At 40.1% G+C, this 25,955-nt stretch overlaps 1 protein-coding gene across 2 annotated transcripts in view; it reads right to left on the bottom strand.

Annotated features, from left to right (window-relative positions):
* epha7 (eph receptor A7) overlaps positions 1-25,955 on the bottom strand; it is a 64,469-nt gene that overhangs the window by 16,878 nt on the left and 21,636 nt on the right. For both annotated transcript variants that reach the window (XM_079475234.1, XM_079475235.1), the window contains exon 5: positions 23,623-23,958. In XM_079475234.1, coding sequence (XP_079331360.1) covers positions 23,623-23,958 — 336 coding nt within the window. The remainder of the gene's footprint in view (positions 1-23,622; positions 23,959-25,955) is intronic.

Here is a 25,955-nt window from a genome sequence, read left to right as displayed (position 1 = left end):
GAATCTGTGTTTGTTTTTCGCCTCTGTCCACATTCATTTTATGCATAGTGTCAATTACCCATGAGGAGTGGGGCAACGCAGTCAGGACACAGCAATTTAAAGCGCACACTTTTACGCCACCGAACCGGTTGTACTGGAGTAATTGGATCTTTTGGCCCTTTCAACCGATAGTTGGTTTGTAGGAGATGCAGAACTGTTTCTGGGAGTAATAGTGTCAGTCCTTTTAACCCGATCTGGGAAATGAAAGTTGCGAGTATGTCCGTTGCTGTTACTTTTCCAAAAGAGGTTCGCGAGTGAAGTGTTTTCTTGTTATTTCTGTATATCTATTTCCATATCTGAGTCTAGTTGTGCTATATAACCACACTGCGCTCAGCATCTGTAAATTCCAGCCATACTTATCATTACCATTTACTAGTTTGGAGAAGTCATAGAAGCTTCTTGTATTACTGTAGGTACACTGAAAAATCAACTAGTAGGATTGACTATTTTGCACAAAGTTTTAAATTTAAATTTAGTTTGTCAGGTTTTTGTACACATTTTTTTAAGTAAATTTTACTTTATTTCTATAAAAACTTTTTTCTATAAAAACTTTTTTGCACACATTGTTTTGATTAAATTTTACTTTAGAATATGTGTCATGTTTTTGCCCACAGTTTGGGCAAAAATTATGAAAATCAATAAAAGAAAATTAAGTTAATCCTACTAGTTGTTTTGTAGTGTAGAGGAACCAAAATAAAAATTGTGTGCTGTCAAATTAATTTGATTCCAAAATAAAAGTTTGTGTTTATATAATATACGTATGTATGTGCCACATAAACAAATATTAAGGTATATATAAAATGTATTTATTTAAATATAGTTTACATTATAAATATAAATACATATTACTTATATTTTTTAATATACAGTATGCATGCATTTTTGTGTGTTTATATACTGTACATATAAATATACACACAACACACATACTGTTTATTATATAAAAATAAACATTTATTTTAGAATCGATTCATCATAATTAATGACTAATAAAATTCACTAATTCGACAGGTATTCAAATTCTTCCAAACATCTTATTTTTCACTCCATGTAAGCAATTCAGATTGTGACAACATGTACAATTCCTTTGTAAAGAATTCTTTGACAATACGTCTTTTAAACATGTGCTACTTTCAATGTGGAAGTGTTCACAGACCACCTGCACTTGTACCACAAAATCTGCATGTTTCCGGTCTCATCTGTGCTGTAAAGCCTCATTGAGATTAACTGTTTAATGAGACAACGTTCCACTTTCCAGATGTTCCTCGGGTCCTTCTTTAATATATCACAGATCTTAGTGTAGAATCTATGGCGGCAGAAAGACGTTTTAAAGCAGACCACAGAAGGAACGTTTACAGTTCAGATTTGTAGCTTCCTTTTAGATTCCTAAAGTGATAGTGACCTTACAAAAAAAGGAACTTTAACAAGGCCAGATTTACCCATAAAAATGTATTGATCTGGTCTGGAAAATGTAAAATACAAACATCTAACCACCGTTCACATTAAACACACCTGACAACATTTAATACCAAACTTTCATTATAAACCTCTGTCTCTCACTGCAGCGAAAAAGAAACGGCCGGTGCCCTCTTCTCCACTGAGAACTAACCGGGTAATTGCGAATCGAGCGTGGTGACAGCCCTCATATCGACTCAAATCTGCGAGCTGCAAGAGAGACCCTGAGTTCAGTGTTAATATGGAGGAAATGTGTCCCTCACTCCCTCTCCGTGCCACTTTCCCCGTGGTATGTTTAACCACTGCCCTATAACAGCCATTAATGACATGCTTACTTCAGATCGAGTCGACTCCCGTATTTATCGCATGTAAGGGCCCAAGCACAGCAGAAAATCGCATAATTGTTTCGTCTTCTAACGTGACGTGTAAGGCCGTTTTCATATTTGGTGGCCGGAAGATATAAAAGCAGATATTAGTGACCTTCTAGAGCTTCTTAATGCATAAGTTAATTCAAGCAGAAGCAAGCTTCTATCATGTTCTGCATTAGAATACATTAGGGATACATTATGCATGTTTTTATATACTCTTGCCTCCTTTTCTCTCTCTCTCTCTCTCTCTCTCTCTCGCTCTCTTCGTCTGCTGTTGGCTGGCTGAGTATCTAGAGCATCTGAAAGCGAAAAGCACTAGAATGTCATTTCATTATAAAAGACAAATCGTTTCCCACTCTGCTTTGCTTGCGTGGCATTAGCTTTGAAGTATTTTAATTATCGAGCCACTTAAGTCAAGGTTGTCACACTCAGGACCACCACTTTTTTTATCCATCTCAAAATGATCGTATTACAGTGGCGCCGAGCGTCGGCTGAAATGAAACCACAGGCGAAACCGAACTCGAAGGCGCTCCGCTGCCTTTCTTTGACAGAATCCAGGTGAAGGACAGGTACAATTTTTGGTTTAGCTGCATGATGTGTGATGCAGATTATGCAGTTTGATGCATGGCTAAAGACACGCCGCAGACACGCAGGGTGGGCCCGTGGGGGGATAGGGTTGTCCTCTGTGCGGATTCCAGTCATCAGGTGGATTTTCTATTTTAACGGACATCACTCGGCTGGAGCACAATATTTTAATAGAGCTGGGCCTCCCACAGACACTTTTCCAGAGGCCTATGAAAACATCAAGATGGGCGACGGAGCCCTCGCCGGACGCGCACTAACGAGGGCTGACGTATTCCAAGCTCCATAGCTTGACATTTTGACTCCGAGGCAAAGAAAGAAGGGTTTCGATTCAATGTTCGCCGTTTCCCATGAAAGAGACGGGGAAACAATATTGCGAGTGTGTGTAAATGAATATGCGAGCAGGAAGACAGACAGCGTGGGTGTTAGACCTGCCTCATTATTGCCTGTGGCTACCAAAGACTATTTGAGTGCGTGTATCTGTGTGCGCATGAACGTCCTCTTGTTCCTCCTGACTGCTTCTGCTTGCTTCACAAGTGTTTGTGCATCTATTTAGACTAACCAACAAAATGAATCTCAGCTATGGGACTGCGTGTATGTGTGTTATCTACATCCAGTGTTGTTTTCATCGTTAACTGAAAGTAAAAACATTTTTGGTAACTGAAAAACAAAAACTTGCAACGCAAGTATTTTGTTTTGATTTAAGAAGTAGCGCTGTCAAACGATCTATCGAAATGAATCGCATCAAGAGTAAAAGTTTGTGTTTACATAATAATGTTTCCTATGTGTCTGTGCACTGTGCATATTAATGTTGTATTTATAAACACATACACATACATGCATATATAGAAAAATGTTAATTACAAAATGAATAAACATTTATCCATCATTTGAATTATTTGTAAATATAAACAAACACATGTAAATATTTCCTAAATATGTATACATGTACGTGTTTATAAATACAAATCTAATATGCACATATACACATTATGTAAACAAAAACTTTTATTCTGTATGTGATTAATCACGATTAATCGATTTACAGCCATATTGGGAACCTAATTGATCAAATGTGTGCTATAGAAAGCACTGTTGCATTGAAAACTGCAAAAAAGAACTTCAAAGAAAAGAAGAAAAAAATGTCCAGACTCCAAAGCTGATCACAAATCTACTTGGTTATCTTATTTTAAAGGAACATTTTTTTAACACAATTTACAGAAATAATTAAATTGAAATATACTGAAAAGTGAAAACACAGGCTGAACTAAGAAAAACAGCCACTGGCTGAGACACAAAACATATAATAAAATAATAATACCATATAATAAACTTGACTATATGATCTTTAGCAAAACTTTACTCAATCAACGAACAATTTGGTTTAATGCAAATAGTACAAGGTGAGAAAAACGGTAAATAGAAAACAAGGCCGAAATGAAAAGAAGGAAAACGATGGCTAAAAAAGGAAGTAAGCAAGTGGAGAAAATAATTCAGTCCGTCAGAGTAAAGGCTCAGTGATTCAGAAAATAAAGTAGGCAGAAGATGATGGCCGGGCGTTCTGATCAATGTTGAGGGAACCGGTAGAATTGCCGTGACAACCTTTTCTCTTTTGCTGTCTATCTCTCTTTCTCTCACTTTCCCTGCGTGTCGCTCCACCCGCTGCCCTGGCGTCCTCCCGCTGCATGCTACCAAACAGAAATGTGCTTTTCCAAGCACCGTTACTGAGAGCTTTGTCACTTTCGGTTAGAGGGGGGGCAGGGGACGCTCCGATCCAGCGTTCCGCGCGGGAACCGCTCAAGCTGCTAAGTAACGCTTTCATTTCTCTCAGGGATCAAAGCCCGGGCTTTTCGGCGCACCGCTAGACGCTTTAAAAGTGAAAAGGCCACTGCAGCTCGCACTTACAGCTAAATCTGAAAATATAGTTAGATCAAGTCGGTACTGGTTTGCCTGGCGTTTCCTTTAAACAATGTAAATGTAAAGAACAGCAGCATGCTGGTTTGTGCCTCGCGGCCTTTATAAATCCTCTGCAATGTTTTTGCTGTATTATCTGACAAGCTGAACGATTTCTCCCACAACGCAGATTGTGTAATATTAATGGCAAGGATCCCTGAAGCCCCTTTTGACACATTGTGATTTAAAAGGGTGTTTTTGCTATTAGGGAAATGTCTCAGGATTTGAAACTCTCTAAGCGGGCTTTGGAGAAGAGAGGAGCACTTCAAAAGCAGCAAGCCGTGCAGCGAAGTCTGGTCATCCTGGAATATGCTGTTGGCAGGTTTGACTGAAAAAATTATACATCGAAATGAACTGACATCCTCTCAAACCTAACCACGTGAAGCTGTCTTTTCTTATTGTTCATACACACACACATGTTGTGAAAAATGCTTCACTCGAACACAAAACAAATCTAAAAATTCTACTCAACTTTTTACTTCTCAAAACGGTCTGTCCTGAAAAATGCACCAACTTCTTTCACTCTTGTTACTGCCCCCTTGATCGCATATCAACATCTCTAGGTTCGTAAAAAACTAACCAGCTGTCCCGTGCACAAAACCCTCTCTTAAATTTGGAATGGAATTCACTTATGTAGCAGACGCACAAACGGGAAGCAAGTGCAGACCTACTCCAAACATCCTCACACAAGTCCAACAATGGCAGCCCATTATAAGCCATTACCACTCGCACAGCACCCTCCAAACGCAGAGCTTCCTGACCCTACATCAGACTCATTCATTTTCTTATGTATTGCTACAGAGAATGTATTGCTTAAAGATTTCTTTGCATCGGATGTTCATAAGTTGGGTAGAAGGAAATAAAAATAGACGCAAATATAACAATTTTCAACATACAGTAAGAGTATAGACAGAGCTGTACAATTAATATAGCTGGAATAAAACAGATGGGTTCTTTTTCTCAGAAGGAAAATCTGAGATGCAAAAACTTAAAGAGAAAGACTTTCACGGAAGTCTCAATGCCATCTGGGAGATAAAACTGACAAATTAAGCTGATCTAAATGTGTTTTATTTTTCTGTACGTATAAAATGTATGCAAAAGCACCCTGAGTACCCCCATTATTTTTTCCCTTTGTAAGAACAGCAGCAGTAGTTTGACTTCATTGGTCTTTTTTGATACGTTACTATTACAAAGAAGATATTTTTCAAACACTTGGACATCTGATCGATACAGACTTACAAGAAAGCAAAAAGATCAGGAAGATTATGTACAAAATCATGATGTGAACCATTACCAACAAAGAGACGATACGAAACAAGCAAAATTATGTTCTCATTTCCAGAGATGAGTAATCGTTAAGGGAGACAATGAGAGACATCTTCGGGCATCCCTGAGTCTCTGCTGTGGGTGAAGAGAGGACAAACAGAAATCATGCGATTATGACTTTACTCCCATGTGCTGAAAAAGACAGCGTTCTGGATTTTAACAGCCCCTCCACTCAAGCGTGATGGCCACGGCCATAAGCACCTCATCATCTCCACAATACACACATCAGCGCTCCACGTCCAATTCCCAACTCCGCCACAGCCTCCGTTCGAGAAACCCTCAGACCGCTTCTGACATTATACGGCCCACCTGCGGCCAAGAGCCGCCCACGTTATCTACCAGCGAGACACCATTCAACATCTAACTGCCAATAAACAGGACCACGGTTGAGGCGGCTTAAATGTGAGTTTGTGTTAGATCTAACCATGATTTCTGCAGAAATAAAAAATGACTTATTGTGAGTTTCTTTTAAGAATCAGTTTTTTTAAACTACACTTCACTGGAAGTTCGCTCATGTTGGAACTGGCTTCACATTAGACAGATAAACACGCACAAAGTGCCTCTTTCGAATTGCTAACTTTTCGGAGAAAAACAAACCGTGACGGTGAGGTGAGATGTTGCAATGTCATCCTAAAAGTATGTCGGTGCATTCGCACAATAATTCTCACCCGCAATCCTGAGCAAGGCTCAACCTAAATGAGGGTTGAACATCCCGGGACAGAGGCCAATTTCCCCCTGGTCCTCCAGCTTTCTGCTGCCAATCTAACCTTTGGCTACACAAGAAGCAACAAGTTCTCAGCCGCACGGAGGCTCGTGTTAACACGAGCTGTGTTTTTATCGTTTGTCTTTATAAAACAAGGGCTGTGTGACGATTCGCATTTGAAAGGCTCACTAAACAGGCTGAAGGACCTCAACCTTCTCATCTCAGCGAAATGTCAAAGTAATGCCTCGGGCCGGCGCGTCATATCCACACCCGCACAGAGCTGATTGCATATCTGAGCAACGGCGGAACGGGAAAGCTGCGATTATTCGCGAAACAAGCTGCGCTTTAAACTGATGGGTTTTTCCAGGGTCAGAAGCACATAGCAAAAGCTATTATTTTAGATTTTGCATGCGTTCAAGGCCACTTATCTCACTTTTACCCACAGTTCAGTTCAGTTCCACAGACTCTCTATTTTTCTCAATTTCTAGGTCTCTTTGAGATATAGTTCCCAAAGAAGTCAAAATTCTGGCACCATTTACAGAATTTTCTCTCATGTTCAATTAAATAATCCAGTTTACAAATTTCTTCACCAGTTCTCTCGTTCTCGCTCTCTCTCATGCACGCGTTCTTTCTCTATTTTATATATATATATATATATATATATATATATATATATATATATATATATATATATATATATATATATATATAGCACCAGTCACATGTTTGTAAATACTTGTTCTCTCTTCACATATTTCACAGATAATAGTAGCTGTTAAAACTGTAACAATTTTAAATTGTTGTAACAAAATGATCGAAATTAAATAAAAACTGTTATATTTTAGCATCTTCAAAGCAATCACCCTTTGACTAGAATTTGCTAAATTGTTTTCTTGACAATCTATTAGGAATATCAGCTGATTGATCCAAGTCATCCATTTAAAAAAAATTTGAACAAAATTGGTTATAAATTAAATGTGTTCAAATTGACAGATTTTGATATGTTGGCACAAATTATATTTTTGTCTACACCAGTAATTGCAAACATTTAAGCATACACCTAGAGATGAAACAATTTTGAAGATTATTTCAACCATTTTAGCCAAGTGCTACTGTGTAAAGCTGCAGATGCAGAAAAAATCTAGATACATGTTCTGTTTTCCTGAATTTATTATTTATAGGTAAAAATTTGAGGACTAACAATATTTCTCACACATTTTCAAATAAAACTATTGTTTCTATTTGCATTTATTTGCAGAAAGGGGAGAAATTGAGAAACAGGTCAAAATAAATGAAAACCTGCTCTGTATTTTTCCAGACCTCAATTACTGCAAAGAAAAACGAGTTAATAGAGAGAGAGAGAGAGAGAGAGAGAGAGAGAGAGAGAGAGAGAGAGAGAGAGAGAGAAAGAAAGAAAGAGTTAACCAATATATACTATACTAGCTGCAGCTGCAACTTTATAAACGTCATATACTTATTTATACAATACTATAGGTGGAATTGTGGCATTTGAGTGATCTGGGAAGACCCATCGTAAACAACCACTTATAATCCCAAACTGTCTGTCGTGAGGAATCTGATCATATTAATCAGCTCTCATATGCTCTTTAATCACAGGTTTGGATGCCGTCCACACGGGTGGAACTGAATCCAGCTTACCGGGGGGGAACAGGTCTCACTGTATTTGCGCTGGTTACATGCATTCCTCTGATTAAGGCTTGTGTTAGAGCCAAGGTTTAGTCACTCATCGAAGGCTGACTAAACTGAAAATCAGGGTCGTTGATCTTACTTAAGAGAACACGCAGAGAGACTTGACATGAGAAAAATTGTCTTGGACACAAAATCACGCACACCCGAATACGATCATGTGTTCTGATCAGACCATATCACACGCACAGATGCTCGCGCTCCCCGATGGGAGGCGAAATTACTAACATGGAACACGCGTGTGCAATTAATAGATGCTTTGTCATTTTTTTTAACATGACTGCTTTCTGAGACGCCGAGTGATGAAGAGGAAATAAGAGGGAGAGAGAGAGAGAGTGAGATATGCCTGTATCCTGTACGTGATGTTTTATTTGGCCTGAACACAGCAATCAGAGGCAGGGAGAGGGACACATCTGCAAAGGCCTGGACATGCTCCGTTACAGCCAAATTGGCATCAAAGCGAGCGAGCGAGGTAAGGAAAATGAGAGAGAGAGAGGGAGAGACAGATGAGAGATTGAGGGGTAAGAGAGAGCTGCTCTTGTTCAACAAACACTCCACTTTTGCTTGTGGCCAGAGAAAATATGAAATGAAAAACAGAGAAGGCTGCCTGGGCCTTAAAGCCAAATAAAGAAAAGACTTTTTTCCTTTCACAAAGTGGCCAAATTTATTTTCCAACCTATGGTCTTCGACCCCCCTCCACTCGTGTCCATTCTCTCTCTCTTTTTAATGACCCCTTATTATCTTGCAAGTGACAGAGGGAACATTTGCTCAGGTTGTCACGGTTATTTCACACAGAAATGCACCGACGTACTCGCTCGGGTCTCGTGGTTAACATGCACATGGGCATGCAATACGGGCACTCGTTCATGCAAACACACCAGGACGCGCCTGTGTGTCTCCGGCACAGCGTGTGTGTGTGTGTGTTCAGCTGGTTTTAAACAAACAAAGAACAGCTATTAGTAAATGTTTTGTTTTTGTACCCAACACTCACTAAACATAAATACAGCCGTGGAAAAAGTTAAGAGACTGTTCCGAATTTTAATTTAATGAGCATTTCTAGAGGTTTTGTGGCCTTTCCAGTCCACTGTCTGTTGAATTTCAACAGAATCAAACCTCAGGAATGACAAAAATCTAAATTTTACTTTTCCTAAATACAAATATTACTTCTGTATTGTTTAAAAGTGAATATGAGCTTGTTTTCTTTGCAGTGTTTGAGCATCAGAGCATCTTTTCTGTAATGTTGACCTGTTTCTCCAGTTTTCATTTTCTTCAAATAAATGCAAGTACAAACAATATTTCTATGCAAACTATAGGAGAAATGCTGTAGTAGTTCACAAAATGAAACAAAGATGATCATTTTACTTATATATTTTGTTTTTCAACAGCTTTTTAAATAGATTATGCAGAACATACGGACTAAGAAGCTATAACATTTTATTACTCAAACCAAACAAATATGCATAAGAACAGGAACATTGCCCACAGCAAGCGATTTCAAGGCCGACAGCAATTTCCTTGAAATGTATTGTTGAAGGTGGGGGATGTTACACAAGTGGTGTTTTGATGGATACGGCAGTGTTTTACAGGGCATCCATTTAAAGACAACTTCACAGAGAATATTTTACAGTCCTTACAATTAAACAACACTTTAAAACTCTCAGCAAGCTAAAATCCTCTCTGAGCGGTTTCGTCTGTAAATGTATCCTCTTTCAAGTACCATAACAAAAATACTAAAGGTAAAATAAATATTTTGATACTCATTTATCCACTAGATTCATCCCTCTATTGACAACCGCCTTGACTTGTGATGGAATTTCATGTTCAACTTCATCCCATTCTTTCCCTGGGACTCAAACCCATGACCTTAGCGTTGCTAGCACCGCGCAATCGTCCTACAGGAACGCTCCTTAGATGCGTCTGGCTTTGTTCATCCTAACTCTAGTGAACAGGCTCTGATGGAGGTCATTTGGACTAACGCTAAACTAATTCCAGACACGCTCGCACACAACCGCCAGCTGTTCGTCTGTCACTGCGGCTAACATTGCGCAAGACTTCTGCCTGAGTCATGCGGATGTGAATCGTGTTTGTTTGCATGTATCTGTCATTGCAGGTGTGCAGCCCTGTCATTTTGATGGCTCATCTGGTCTTGACGTCTTCGTAGACTCATCCTCACAAAAAAGGTGTGAAGAAATCCCCTTTATGACACACAGCTGTGTACGAAACACGCCGTGTTTTCTCATGAATGAAAGTAAGACAAAGGGCGGTTAGGAGCTTGAATGTATAGCTTTTTGGAATTTATTCCAAACGATCTTGCTTCTGTTGGCCTGTGACATTACTCAACGGTGACAGTCCATCGGATTACAAATAATGAGGCCCGGGAAGACGCGCTGCTCTGTTCTGTTAGCGTAGAGAAATTGTGCGTTGATTGTGATTAATGTTGAGTTGAAATGGAACTAGAAACAAACAGATTTGTTAATCAGACTTTCGGACTGGAAAACAGATACTACGCGAGTTTTCGTTGGATGGTCAGTAGATCGTGATTCTCGCACCTGTAATGATGATTTGTTATCAATTAACGGGATGTATACAATATCCTAAATGAGATGATTCATAGCCCAATTCATTCGGGCGGTGGGAAACAGACGTCTGAGGGAACTGCGCTGCGCAACGGTGGCTTAAAGTTCAAGCTGATTTCAGTGGTTTTATTCTTCCTGGTTTGAGAATAGGGTGATCATAGTGAGAAAGAGCTGATTATTGTCTCTGTCTAAAAGAGAAGAGGATTCGAGTATCCATCTGGCTCTTTTTACTGTGAGAACCCGAGGACTGCTGACGGATTCTCTGCAAGCTAAAACAAAGCTCTCTCTCTTACTCAGCCGTGGTTTACTGAACCTCTCCTCTTTCATTCTTTCCCAGTAAATGAGTCAAAGCAAAAACATGAAAGCCAAAACTTTGTTGCGTTTTAACTTTTTCTTCGATAACCTGGAAAATTAGGTGTGACCCCACAGGTGAAATTGGTTGTATTCTATATTGCACCTTTCATACAGTATGTAAACCTGTGTATATGTAAGCAATGCTATTAAAGGAATAGTTTATTAAAAAATTTAAATTTAATTGTTTATCATTTACTCACCCTCATGCCATTTTATCGTTCTTCTGCAGAACATAAAAGAGATTTTGAAGAATGTCGGTAACCAAACAACATCAGCCCCCCCCCATTGACTTCCATTATATGGACACAAAACCACGGAGGCAATTCTAAAAATGTTGTCTTTTGTGTTCCCCAGAAGAAAGAGTCACATAAAGGTTTTGTACAACATGAGGGAAAATAGATATGACAGAATTCAAATTTTGGGGTGAACTAGCCCTTTAAGAATCTGAAGATTTCTACTATTTCTAGTATTTTAATATCAGCACATGATCCTTGTTATCTAAATACGATTCAAGATATTAAACTTGATTTCAAGGACATCTTGCTGACATCTGAGTTTTTGTACAAAGGCACTGTCAATTTGGTTAGTGACGTCAAAACAGCACGAACCCTAAAATATTTCCTCCTCGTTTTACGTCATAGTCCATAAATCCATAAACTTTGTTTATTTCCCATTTCCAACTAGATTTGTCGTCCCAGATTTTCACTGTGGTCTCAAATGCGTGTATAAACCAAAGATCTTTTTCTCTCCCTTTCATGTATCTTACCATTCTCTTTTCTAGGCCAAAACCATAATACTAAAAAACCAAACCTGGCTTACAGTCGGCACACAGTAAAGTATGTTCCCCTGCTTTTCTCTCTCTCGATTCCTTCATATATCCATATCTCTCTCTGTACATTGCAGATTCTGAAGACTTAATCGCTCCAATTCAAAGTGCCTGTGAGCAGTCCAAGCTCCCTACACACAGTACAGAGATAAAAGAAAGGGCCAGTTGACTCTCATCCCCAGAATTGCTGGCCCTAATCCTATTTGCTGTACCTTTATGAAATGAGAATAACAATTGTGATAGATAAAACAGTGGCAACTGTTTTAGACTGAATTGGATGACCTGAACTTTGACTTGTCTATGATTTAAGTTCACCCAAAAATTTACATTTTGTCATTTATTCGCCCTCATGTCATTTAAAACCTGTGTATGGCTATTTCTTGCGTGGAACAAAAACAAGATATTTTGGCTGTTTTGGGACACCAACATTCTTCAAAATATCTTGTGTTCTGCAGAAGAAAGCAAGTCTTACATGTTTGGAATGACATGAGGACGAGTAAATAATAATAGTTTTTTGGGGGGGTGTTAACTATCTATTCATGTTTTCTCTTTTTGCTATTGCTGCTGTATTTGGGAAAATATGTGCATTATTGTTTCTGGTTGTACAACATTTTGTAGTGACGCTACCAGAACTTTGCTTATAAAAACCTTATCTTGACACAAAGAGAATCTTCTCGCAAAAATGTATTTTCCCCCCGCCGGTCTGTTTTTAGCACACAGGCTCTGCAAACAGCCGTCGCATCAGTTTTCCATAATGCAGCGGAACGCCGAGTAGGTTTTCTGACATTTTTAATGGTTCAAGACATGAAAGCCTTTAGTGTCAAATTTCACTAGCATCATTATTGTATAATAACTCTAAGCGCCGTATTAACAAAGCAGTCAGAGTCAAGGAAGACAATAAACGTAAGCTTTTAAAGCCTGTCGCCGCTAATGGACTAGATACTAAGTCTAATTTTCAAGTACATTTATGTTTTTCATTATCATTAGTTTCTTTTATAAGGACTGAAACAGAGAGACCCTTTTTAAACTGTCAGGGAGCCCAGCAGACTTCACACGACAGGTACAATGAGGTACGATCAACCGCCCCATGTGTGACATAGTACAAACTGGCTGAACTGACACCAGGTAATGACTGGCCTTAGCACGTCTAAAGCACAAAACTCGCCCAGGGTCAGCAGTGACCGGCTTTCAGCTCGTCCACTTAATAGTCCACAAAGAGTACTATAAATATGGTGGCCTCTAGATAACATACTTGGTGTCATTAAGTAATTATTGGAGGTACTTGCTGAAATTGCTCCATTAAATAGATAATGCTTTCTAATTTAAGATCAAAGCCAGCCTCTCTTACTGGACGGCGCAGGGCGTTAGTGCGAGATCCTTAAAAAGTCAAATGCAGGGAGAAGTTAAATAAAACTTGTCCCAGACAAAAAAATCTTTCTTCAACCCCTTCCTAGTCATTCTTCCTTCTCCTCCCTTCTGCGTTCCCTTCGATCTCTTTGACTTTCTTGCTTCATCTATAATTTCTGGAAGACAGTAAGTAGAAAGTATTGAGATGTAGGTGGAAAAACAGAGAAGATCCTTTGAAGTCCCCATGGCTGATTAAAGTCTGGAGTCTCGCCAGATAAAAACAAATTCAATTTAACTGTTCAAAAAGCTTTACTTTATATTTTTAGCAAGTAAAACATAAAAATGCAGAGACCACGGCGCACGCATTACAAAGATGTTTTCTGAATTTCCGGTCAAGTGAACTCTCCATCCATATGGAACTAATAAGTATCCGAAGCCTTGAATCACTCTTAATGGTGCTGTCTTTTAAAGTGGTCGGCGTTACACAAGCACCATTAATCAAAGTACACATCTTTAACAAAAGCCGCTCTTGTCTGCTCTTTGTTTATTGTCCTGGATTGCTATAATCCTTCACTATTAAACCGGACCAATAGCCATTCAAATCTATAATCCTGCCCGATTCCAGAATGGGCCAATCAGGGGGGAGTCTGTGATGGGAGAAGTGGAGGACCACCATCACAGTAGCTCCTGTGTAACAATAGACACTGGCTGGATAAAGGGTCAGCGTTCGGGCTACTCCAAAGGGCAACAATCAATAAACAGGTGTTTTCCTTTTTTAAGGAACTGAACAGCTTTAGAGATTTACTGTAATTGGCGATTTTACATGTCGGAGGACATAGCCGGGTCGTAAGTGGGGACCAGCACCACTGTTTGCTTTTAAGAAGCTGAATAAATTGTCACCAAGCCCACCCCCGACTTCTCCGAGCACAATGATGGTTACGACGAAGCTTTGGCCTGCCTTTATGCTCTCGACTTGTTTTCTTAAGGGAACAAAATCGACATTGTCAGCAGTTAATTGGGAGGATGCTGCTTTTGTATTATGCAAATGAAAAAGTTTTCACTGCTTTTTAAAGTGAGCCACCTCTTCCATTAGTGAAGGGTGAAAACACCATTAATGTGAACCTCTGTTCCTACACCTGCCCACGGAGGCATTGAGGCTTTCTATTTCTAATAACGAATATCAGTCTGGGTGGTCACAATGTACTGTCAGGTTCAGGCAAACATGGAATTTGTACTGAGGCACTGAAACGTTGACAAGATTTCTTATTTGCTGCCATCACTTTGAGAGTTTGGAATGGAGGATTCTGGGGAAAAGAAACATGTTTATGACATTATGGGAGCTGGAAGCCTGCAGCCTGACAGATTGTTTCAGCCCATCTTTTGAAATGACATGGCGTTTATCACACTTTCTGCCTTGAAAGGAGAATTTGTGGTTGAGTGATAGTGGGTAATGGTTGATGCTGATGTCTGAAATACAGGATTACGTATGGCTGATATAATGCTGATATTTATATAGAACTTAAATGATGTATTACATTTTATAATAAACAAATGAAAAATAAAGGAACCTTATTTTTTTCTTAGAATTTATGTATGTTAAATAAATAAATAATTAATTAATTTCTATGATTTTTTTATACTATGATATTATAATAAATTGTAATATTATATTTATATGTATATCATATTATATCGTGTTTAATATTATAATGACAATATATTCTATACATTATTTAATATGATAGTCCAATATAACATTTAATTCTAAAATCTTTTCAAAAATTGTAAACCAAAGACAAAAAGAAAAAAAGTCCCATCTAAAAAATTAACAGAGTATTATCTGAACTAGTATGTCTTGTCCATGTCTGGCACAGGGCTATGGTGAGGGCTTAACCTGTTTACCGTTTGATCTCTGAAAGAGGACACACACCTGTCTAGACCACGCCGAATCTCTTTTTCTTCCCCACAGAGAAAGAGGAAAAGGTCAGCAAAAACAGACAAAGCAACACAAAGGCGGCAGTTTGTGTTTTGTTTTGTTTTAACAGCACGTGAAAACGGACGCCTACTCAAGCAAGAACAAACTAATGCTCTACATTTTCGCAATTTCAGGTGTTTTCCTCTGAACTGTCAAAGAAAAAAAGATCACATTCTTCACGGCAAAAGAAAGTATCAAAGAAAAGAGGCCTATAAATAAACCGGATAGCTATAGAGCAAGCAACCGAACATTCCCTTGAGCCAGAAATTGTTCTTTTGCTAGGATCTGCACAGGTAATTTCCAACCATCTGTCAGCAGAATCTGGTTTCTTTATCTGGTACTATTGACCAACGAAGCATAATGCTTAATGCATAATAACCTTTATTCATTATTTATGTCCCAAAGAAGAAAGTCACACAATAACAACATGAGCGTGAAAAATGAGTTTTCATTTTGGATGAACTATCACTTCAAAAGGAAAACATTCTGGTTTTAATCAAGTACAAAAGACACCAATCTAAAAGATGAGCCTTCTGGCATATATCAAAACTAACAGATGATTTTCATATCAAAGTTTGTCCGAAACGCAAAGGGGCACGTTCATCTGTCCACTGCGATGACAGGACACCTGATGTTGGATAAGATTGCAGTAAGTTTTTCATAGCTGGTGGTCACTACCCGCCCAGCATCCCCTCTGCCTCCTGTTAACACTTTTACAGTGTCCACTCCAGCTGTTTTCCCCATCTGGCATTAGTAAAGATCTCTATCTCTGTCTCAGTTCGTGGATGCTTACATTTTTTTATTATTGTTTTATACTACAAACCTTAAAAGTCAGGAGACCAGATGGCCCTCATATCACCCTACGGCTTTGATGAAAAAATGGCTGAAAGGGAAGGTGTTTGTGCACCTGTGTGTGTTATAATATAAAGAATAGCTTACAGCAGGTGTGGCTTGATGAAAATCAAGTTAAGGGTCACGCGATGCTTATGAAACAGCTAAAAGTTGTCCGAAAAGTGGCAAATTCCACACAGGTGCCAAATGTTTTCCCTTTTCTTTTCTTTTTCTCATTCGCTTATTCCCATGCCAAAAGTAGTTGGTCTAAAACTCATTAGAATTTCTATGGCTAACTGAGAGAATAAGAGGAGGTGTGAGCAGGAAGAGATGAAGACATAATTAGTTTCCTTCTCCACAGGAGACGGTGCGTTGATGAGACAATGAACAACAGAATAATGAGAGAAAAGAAAGAACTTTCCATCATCTTCTGGCCTTTCATCACGCAAAAAATAGCCCAGCGCCATAAAAAACGAAAGCATGACATGGTTCTTCTTGCCACATCAGTAACCAAAAATGCCAAATGCATGTTAACAGATAATATGCAGAAAGCCAGCCATTCGGTTTATTTAGCAAAAATTACTAGACAACGGCACTCACAGAATACATAGAATACATTTTCTCATTATTACGTGAGAGAATACCGAAATCCGACCAATCAGAACCAAGTATTCCTAAAAGCCACATAACATGGAAAACCAGACTTACTTCAGCCAAAAGAAGTGTGTTTATAAGTCTGGCGCCTTGACTGTGAGTGTTTCTTATGTGATTGAAAAGATTGCTTTCGAGAGGAATGATATCAGATGGGCCCAACATCAGCAGACTAGAGAAGCTGTCCTGTTTGGCACTTAGATATGCACTTGTCACACGAGCGAAAGACTGGGTTCAAGGACTTCAGCGCTACATCTGTATTTTACATCCAAACACACAGCCGGCACACACTCGCTCTGACACTTACTATAAACAGGCGCGTGCTCCCCTCTCCCCTTAACACGCACATGCACACAATTTGTGAGCTGTTAAGGTGTTGAGTTGGCTCTTGAGTGGTAGGTGTGGCAGCTGGTCTCGGGGATGGCTGACATGTATTTCGATTTAGTCTCACTTTGCCATGTACCTCCCCTTTATGTCAAACCTTCCGCCGCAGGAAATGAAACACTCTAACCTCAGAACAGCACGTAAACAGGAGAAACAAGCAGCACAGGTGTATTTGTAGGTATCTGTGAACGTGTGTCTATGATTGGGAAAAATGCTTGGAATCTGGTTACTTTCCCAAAACTGTTTCCCAATATCTCTAACATTTCATAGTCTACTACCATTTGTTACACGTTTTTATGTCATGTTTCATAAGTAATGAAAATAAAGTATATAATAATAAAGTAATTCTATAAGAAATGTCCAAAATGATTGTTTAAAAAATTAACAACCTACATATCAAGGCACTTCCATTTAGGCTAGAAAACCACATGTGGTACTATATGGAAAAAGCTTGTAATGCAACTGACTGTATCTGGGTTAAAAAAATATCTGCATAAAATCCTTAACAAAACAATGTAAGACTATTTAATTAAGAACTGACCCACCATCGTAGCCATCGGCATTGTGGGACAATTTCAGTTTTGTTCCAATTTTAATTTCTCTGCTGGAATCAAATCTGTTTACATTGAGGTGAAAGGCCCTTAAGAGTTCAGTAGCTAGTGACAATTAAAGGGAGACTAAGAAAGTCTGTCTTTTACACATGGTCGGCACCTGGAACTCGAAAAGGATTGATGGTCTTTTAAAAACCGCATCTGATGCTCAGTTTTCTGAGAGACAACAGATTTCAAGGCAAAAGCAGGGGGAAGAACTTTGTCTGAAAACTTTCACAGCCTCACAGGAATCTAAATAATTGAACGAGTTGGTATCCGCTCTTTTGATAGAGAAAAAAGAGGAGTGGTAGAGAAAGAAGGGGTGGAAGGGAGGGGGTTTAAATAGGAGACAACGAAGAAGGGAATGTAAGTGAATATACGCTGTAAAAGTTTTATCAAATTGTTTGTAAAGTCACTTCTTCAGAGAATGCTTCTACAAGAATGCTTGTAGCTAAACAGTTCTTGGTCACCATTGTTTACAATACTAGGAAAACTGTCTTTGTTCTGATGAACATAAAAGAAGATATTTTTAAGAATGTAGGAAAGCAAACAGTTCCGGGGCATATACTACCATATAAATGTTTCCTACTATGGTAGTCCATGTTGGCCTTTTAGCATCAGTAGCTTCTTTCCACAACAGGTATTACAGTATAGCAAATAACATTGTATTGTATCATCCTCAAAAATAATGTAAGAAAAACATTATCTAACTTAACAATAACAAATAACCCTCACTCAGTCCTGGATGTTGCTTGGTCAATACAGCATTCTCAACATGCTGCAATTCAAGATATAGCAACAGCTTTAGCACGACACCTGTTCACCTTATCACAGCACTTATATTGTTATTTTTAGTTGCATAGCAACGTTGTGTTATGTCAGTGACTATCTACTAAAGCCATGAATCTCAGCTGGTGGGTCTGATCTTGACAGGGTTATGGATGGCAGGAGAGAAGCAATGCTAAAAAGACAATAATAAAATGCAATCATATAATCCAACATACTTAAAATAAATCGGTTCATTAACTTCTAAAAAGGAGGATAAAACGATTTCCATTTTGTTGTCAAAGTCTTTGCATCCATTAGCACTCCACAGTTAAATCTACAAACAGGCCACCAGTCGGTACGGTTCCATTTGGTGGACATTAAAAGTCACGCTTCCGCACAATCCAACAGGTTTCCTTCAAGGTGACTGGCAAACATCCTCGCCTTCTCCTCGCTCATGTCAAGAGACAAGTGTAGATCTCTTTCTCTCCCTCTTCCATGACACAGCGGCCAGTACAGGAGGATACGGCGGAGCAGTGGCTGCTGGGAGTCTGCACTCAGTCAAGCAGAGAAGATTCTGGGGGATTTGGGGGGCTTCGTTTGTCAGCAATAAAAGGCTTGCAACAGGATCCCGCTGAGATTAATGACCTAGATAGGCCACCGCAATGCCATTTAAATGGGAAAGTAATTAAAGTGCACCTTCCATGAAAATTATTCATTGCTGACGGATTGGGTGACGGACGAATCGTGAGGCATTCCTTAACAATGCCACAGGTTAAGTGCCCACCGAGGCCACCGCGAGCCAGACCACCAGCGATTTAACCACAGCTGTTGAATCGCAGCAACCGGTCCAGCTCTTATCAAATTACTGCAGATGGAATTACCAAAAGGAGGAAGAGAGAATGAGAGAGAGAGAGAGAGGCAAGGGAGGGAGAAAGGGCTCTCAGGTAACATAAAACGACATACAAATGCTACAAAAGAGTCTTGCGGGATCCGCTTAACTAGAAAATTACACCACCAAGCATCGGCCGACTGGGAAACCCGGGAATCAATCAATCCATTCTGTTTAACGTCCCTGCCACAGATTAGGACTTTGCGGAGATCAATCAATGGCTTTATTGTTCCCCAAAGTGTGATTCTTCTCAGGGGTATAGAACGAGATCCATTTTGCAGTGATAACGTGTCGAAAAAGTGGCCGTATTAATTACCAAAGACTTGCTGGGGGATCATCTTTCAGTCTAGGGCATGAGAATGGTTTCTCGCACTTTATAACGCTTTGTGTGACACATTTAGACATCGGCTGAAACGTTTCTAATCTGAAATGTGAGATGAAAACAGGCGCACTTGTATGCTCCGAGCTCGGCTTCATTTAAAATGCCATCAAGGAGTCCCTGTTAACACCAACCAGACTGCCCTGAAGACGAAAATGATTCTTCACGTTGTTTACCTCACAACACAAAGGTTTACCAGATCAATGTTTGACGTTCGCTACAAAGCGATCCTCTCTATGGGATAAGAAAGAATAGACCATATACGGGTCCGCAAATCTCAAGCACTCAGCTAAAAATAGTCACAAAGTGTCTCATCTCAATGAATCTGCTTCTGCAAATCTCACAAAATGGGTCTACATATACTAAACTATGCACGCTAAGGACGAAATTTAGCCTATTTTCTTGCTCGCTCTCTCCAAAGCAGAAGATAAAGCCAGCACGGCATAGTACTGGGTTAATGGGCTTCCCTCTCAAACACTTAAACAACTTTCTAGACGGAACGGGCCGCAGTCAAAGGCGGCTATCAGCGGGCAACGCGCAAATGGCGCACCTCTGACATGTAACCTAAGCATTAAAAATCCATTTCCACAGCTTCACGTCCTCCCTCGCTTTGATTCTGTTTACCGCACAAGCTGTTTGCATCTAAACCACCCGTCTCCGTGCACTCACGTCTGCTGCAAATTCTACGCCATGAAGGGTATGTTGAGCACCCGATTCCACACTGTTCTCCTCAGAAGCACTCTGCTGAATAAATATTAATGATTATTCCTTGAGCTATTTCCACTCAGGAGCATCAGGAAGAACAATGGGTGTTGTTTAGACACAAAGAGAGAGAGGGACAGAATCAGAAAGGGAAGAAAGAACGACAGATCTGAGAGCATCTCTACAGAGATGTCAAGTGACAATAGAATGCTGATTGAAATGCTCTTCACCCAAACGTCAGCAGTCCTCTAGAAAGAGAGAAAGAATGAATACAGAGAAAAAGAGAGAGGAATTTACAATCGCCTGTGGGGAACTACAAAGGTGGAGAAGAGAACGAATGGAGAAAGAAGAATGTTGATTATGAACCTGCCGATACAAAAGCGCAGTGGCTGTTCAAACCCATTTCAGACAGTCAGGAAAGAAATTAGGCTTTGGAGGAACAATGAGGACTTCAAATAGCCCCTCTCTCATACGCATTAGTTTTTTTGTTACTTTCTGTGTCTTTCTTCCTCTCAGTAGTGGAAGGATAATTAAGGAGAGGTGTGGATTTCTCATCAGATGTGTAGCCATCTGGATTCAGGCGCCGCACCTTTGCTTTCTGCTCTGCTTACTGTTTCTACTCCTACGCTGGGTGCCTAGAGCAGCGACTTATTCACATGCAGATGGAGACGAACGACGAGAGAATCTCGCCTCCTTTCTCTCTTTTCTTCTTTCATCTGTGCCCTTTTTTCTCTCAGCGTTGCCTCCCGTTGCTGTTTTAGTGCACCATATATTTATCATTATAAATCCTCTTAGATGCCTAATAGACCCAATCTTTTCCAAAACCACCTTCTCATTTTAAAATCAACATGAAACCACATTCGCAACCTATTTAACCGAGAACCGAATACTTGGGAAGTACCGTAGGGACTTGATATGACTATCTCCTTAGGCTGCTCCTTGGGTGTAATAGAGCCATATTATTGGTAAATATTATTTTTCCAATCCATGTGGCTGAGGAGCCTTGAAAAAAAACTTGGACTTTGGAGCCCAAAAGACGTTGTTTTTCAAACTTTAAGTCTGGATGAAGTCATCAGTGGTAATGAGTGTCCTGCTCTGTTTGACCGACCGGCAGCTTATTGTTTCAGGAAGCTCCATTTTCACCTATTATGAGGTAGTCAGCCATTGCCGTGGTAACCCAGGGGTAAAATTAGGCCCGTAAGGCTCCGGTGAGCAGAGAATTGAGGGCGCTCAGATAGGGTTAAATTCTTCCATCTCAGTTCTAAACAAGGGCCTGATTGTCCAGAGGTCCTATCAGCTTGCCCTCATACTCAACATGTTGTGTTCAACTAGATTCCGGGCTTAATTATTAAAAGTGAATTATTAAATCTATTAGGAGTTCAAAAATGCATACACTTGCAATGCTATCTTCATGTCTCCTCTTATATGAGTGATATTTTAGTATGTCCCCCATTTTCCGCCTCTGTGGCTCAAACCAGCAACTACAGACACTACAAAAAAAGAAGGGCCATACAGTATATTTTCTCAATCTGACAAAAACTAATGAGTAAATATTGCCCAGGGTGGCTGGTGTAATTGTCTGTTGTCAGTATGCCAGACACAATTACTTATGGCTCTCTCTCCGAGACAAGGGTCTTTTCCTTTTTCTCTCTTTTCCTATCTCTCCCACTTACTAGTTCACTCCTAACCTACCGTGTGTCCTTGTGGCTTCTTGCGCCAACGTGTGTCTCTGCCATGATCCCTGTCATAAAACATATATCATGTTTTCTCCCCTTCCTCCTCAGCTCCATTTCTCCCTCGTTTTCCTGCCTGTCGGTCATTATCCTTTTTCCCCTGGATTTTTTATCTCTCTGACACGTGGACTTGTGCACCGCTCTCATTATCCTGTCACCGACCTTGTTTTATTTGCCAACCATAGAAACAACAGCATGCAAATGAGAGATGGAGTTTTGAATGCAGGTGGGGTGACATGTCAGTTACGGTGGGATCTGATTTTTTTAGAAGTAGTCAAATTGTGCACAGCTCTGTTCCAAAAACTACCGCTACTGTTACAATCCACACAGGTAGCATCTTACGTGACTGAAATTTGTGATGTTTATAATAAAATATTCTCTCGCATTTCACAACTGGATGCTTTAAAATGGTGCCTACATAGGCAGTTCACTATAGGTTTTAGAGAAGAGAGACCTGTTTTTGTTTGCTAAGAGGACACCATCACTGCAGTCTAAGCCCTAGGTCACTAAAGTGCTAAGCATTCAGTGTCTACTAACCTCCTGTTAATGACCACAGCCAGTATTCATTCTAAAGCAAATTGTTTTTCATGGATGCTTGGGCATGAAAAATAAATCTTGTTTTGCAGATCCATTAAAAAAAATTCATTAAAATCAAACAAATAAAGAGCTCTCGCATGGCGTTTCTCCAGCATGTGCAGTCTTTGAAATAGTTCTTAAATTACAACCAATCCCGAGAGAAAACGTAAGAGATGGAGAGAGAAAGAGACAAAAAGAGGGACACACTCTATTTCCGATTCCCCAACCACGAAAGCCCGTCGAGCTAATAATGTTTGTGGCTATGACTTCAGCGCCGATGTAAGCATTTGCCACCCATTTAATTTTAGAGGATAAAGTGAGAGCTCATATCATTTATCACAAATTCAACAAAGACTCTTGCAGAAATGTCAACCTTGGTGACTGTAAGTGATATTTAAAGGTGGCGGTTCTCCTGGCAGGCAATAAAAATGAAAGCGGAAACACGAGAGGTATTCTTGTGCGTGACTTCTGTTATTTATCATGCGATGCTGTTCGGCGCTCTATCCCCACCACAAACAACAAAAATGAACTGCAGGAAAACTGTTGCCAGATAATTTGTTAAAATTATCCCAATGGCGGGAACTACAGTGGGGGTGTTCTGTGAATGCGACTTCTGGAAATTATGCAGGCTTGAGTTGAGAACGTTGTCCACCTAAGCAGCACAGTAAAATATTGCCTGGAACTTCATTGAAGCCTCAAATTTGCTACCGAGGCACCTAGTACAATGCCAAAAAACCAAAGCACCAAATAGTTGAAAGGCAGCTTTGGATATGCAGTTCAATATTAGCCTCAACATTTATATTTAAATTTTCCCGCATTTCATTCGTACATAAATTTGTTGGGAATCATACACCCACTGTTAGCACTACGCGCTATCAAATGTGCTACAGGAAGGTCAAACCTCTCACCTGCTTGGCTGGTGGCGATGCTGACGGCAGCAAACAGTCGCTGGGTCCGGCTGAGGTCGGACACACCGTTCACAGCCTCGACCTCGAAGGTGTAGTTTGCGTGGGCTAACAGGTCGGTGATGGTGACGTAGGTGTCCGTTAATCCACTCTGCTGTGGAAAATAAGCAACGTTGCTCCCGCATGGAAAGCACTCCTCAGGCTCCCAGGTGCAGCGGCGGCATATAATCCGGTAGGTAACGTCATTGCGGCCGCCCGTGTCGGCTGGTGGTGTCCACTCCAGGCTCACGGTGGTGTGGTTGATGTTGTAGAGCAGGTTCTGAGGAGCTGATGGTGGCCCTGTAAGTAAGATAAGAGAGAACGTTTAAATAAATATGTGGCCGGTACACTAACTTTATGTGGATTCTGCTCACTTCTCTCCTCAGACAAAACACCAATGAGATTCGAGCAACCCAGAGCGCTGGCAAATCCTGACATGCAATTATACTGTAACCTAGATACATGGATATGTTATGCTTAAGAATGCAGGGGAGTTGAACCAGAGTGCTGCCAAGGTCAATGTAGACCAGCGAGCGATCGCAAAAATGAACAACGAAGTGCTGTTTCAAACCACAACAAGGTAGAACAAGATAACACTATCTTCCTCCTACTGTTGGGAGTCATCTTCACAGAAGCATTTCATTAGAGGGCCGGGGGTAATGAGTTTCCTGTGGAAACAATTGAGGTGATATTTTATCAAAACCAATGTTTTCGACAGCCAGAGTGACAAGCAGTCTTAGCCATGAGGACAAGCAGTACCTTTCAGATTTTAAGAGTCAGATCATGAGCAAGTTATCACCCTTGACAATAGGAACAGCACAGGATTCCACTCAGCCAGCTCACAGACGGATGACCACAGTGGAAAACAACCCATCATCCCCTAATCCCTGCCAGTGCCAAAGAATCTGGTGTGTCTCATAAAGCAATGATTTATACTTTGCTACTTTTATCCAACCACCAAGCTCTTGCTTTTATCACCCTAATGTTTTTATAACTGCACCACTGCCTGTTCAATATCCCTTTTATTAGAACTTGGCTTTGTGGTCGTCTTGCATCGTAGGTTTGCCGTTTTGGAGAGGTTCGATTTTGGTCCCTCGAAATGAAACAAATAAAGCCAGGCGTCTTTTATGATCGTTACTCGTCAGATTGTCAGATATGAGCCTGGCAAGCGTTTGGCAGACTCTGCAACATTATTGGTCCTTTGTCTGACAATTTACAGCTTAGCTAAGACCTCAGTCAAGATGGACAATATTAACTGGGTGTTATACATCATCAATCCATGTCACGTCTTAACATCGCCACTGACACGCAAAATTAAAATGGTACCGGATAAACCCAAGATAACCTTGTGATGATGGTGGCACTGTAAAAGAAGGGGGGAAATGGTCACAAATTCTCTTTTTTGTCCAAAGCAAACTACATATAATTTTTCTACGCTCATTACGTGAAAGAAAACTAAATAACTGGATGCGTATGTTATAGACATAAAGACAAGTTAGTATAAACATTTTAGGAAATATTTTAGCCTCTCTTTCTCACACACACACCCCACATAATCAATTGTTTTGCTCTATTTGGTTCTTCACTAGACGGCTGTCAGAATTGTGTTGGAAGCTAATATTCAAGACAAGGATGCCACACGTGAAGTGAAGACAGAAATGAAGACGTTTGAATGAAAAGTTTTGTCCTACCATGAAAAACAGCAGACTTAAGTCGCTTACCTTCCTGCGTTGTCAGTGACGTGGCGGTCTGCTTAACCAGAGATGTTTACTAACAAAACACTTGATGCATATGCATGAGGGGAAAGAGCGAGCATTAGAATTGTGCGAATGCTTAATGTGACACTTAAAATTTGCTCATCATTAAGGCTAATGGCAGACACACATCGATCCATATTCATCAAGGTAGGAGGGAAACGAGTGAGAGGACATGAAAGGGCCACCTGTGGCAGGCGAAGAGACACTGTCTGTCTTTCTCTCTTTCCTCGCCGTTATCTCCCAAGCTAGAAGCGCAACTTCAACTTCTGATGCTAATGAGGTCCCTCCTACTCCATTCCCCTCAGGGAGATGCCTTGCACACACACACACACACACACACACACAAAGCATCCTTCTAGGGATTTAGCTTTCTATTTCCACGGCTACCTTTAAGGATAATAATAATAATAACACTAATGGCTCCATTTGGCTTCCCTGATTTATTCTGCCTTGAGTGGCAGAGATCAAGGGATTGTTTATCTTTAAATGGACAACTGAGACAGAGAAGGGACTTAAGTCAAGTTGTCATTGAGCAGACCT

This window comes from Barbatula barbatula (genome assembly GCF_947034865.1).
Source record: "Barbatula barbatula genome assembly, chromosome: 15".
Taxonomy (NCBI): domain Eukaryota; kingdom Metazoa; phylum Chordata; class Actinopteri; order Cypriniformes; family Nemacheilidae; genus Barbatula; species Barbatula barbatula.
The sequence above is the reverse complement of the archived record's forward strand: the minus strand, read 5'-3'. Positions and strand labels throughout refer to the sequence as shown.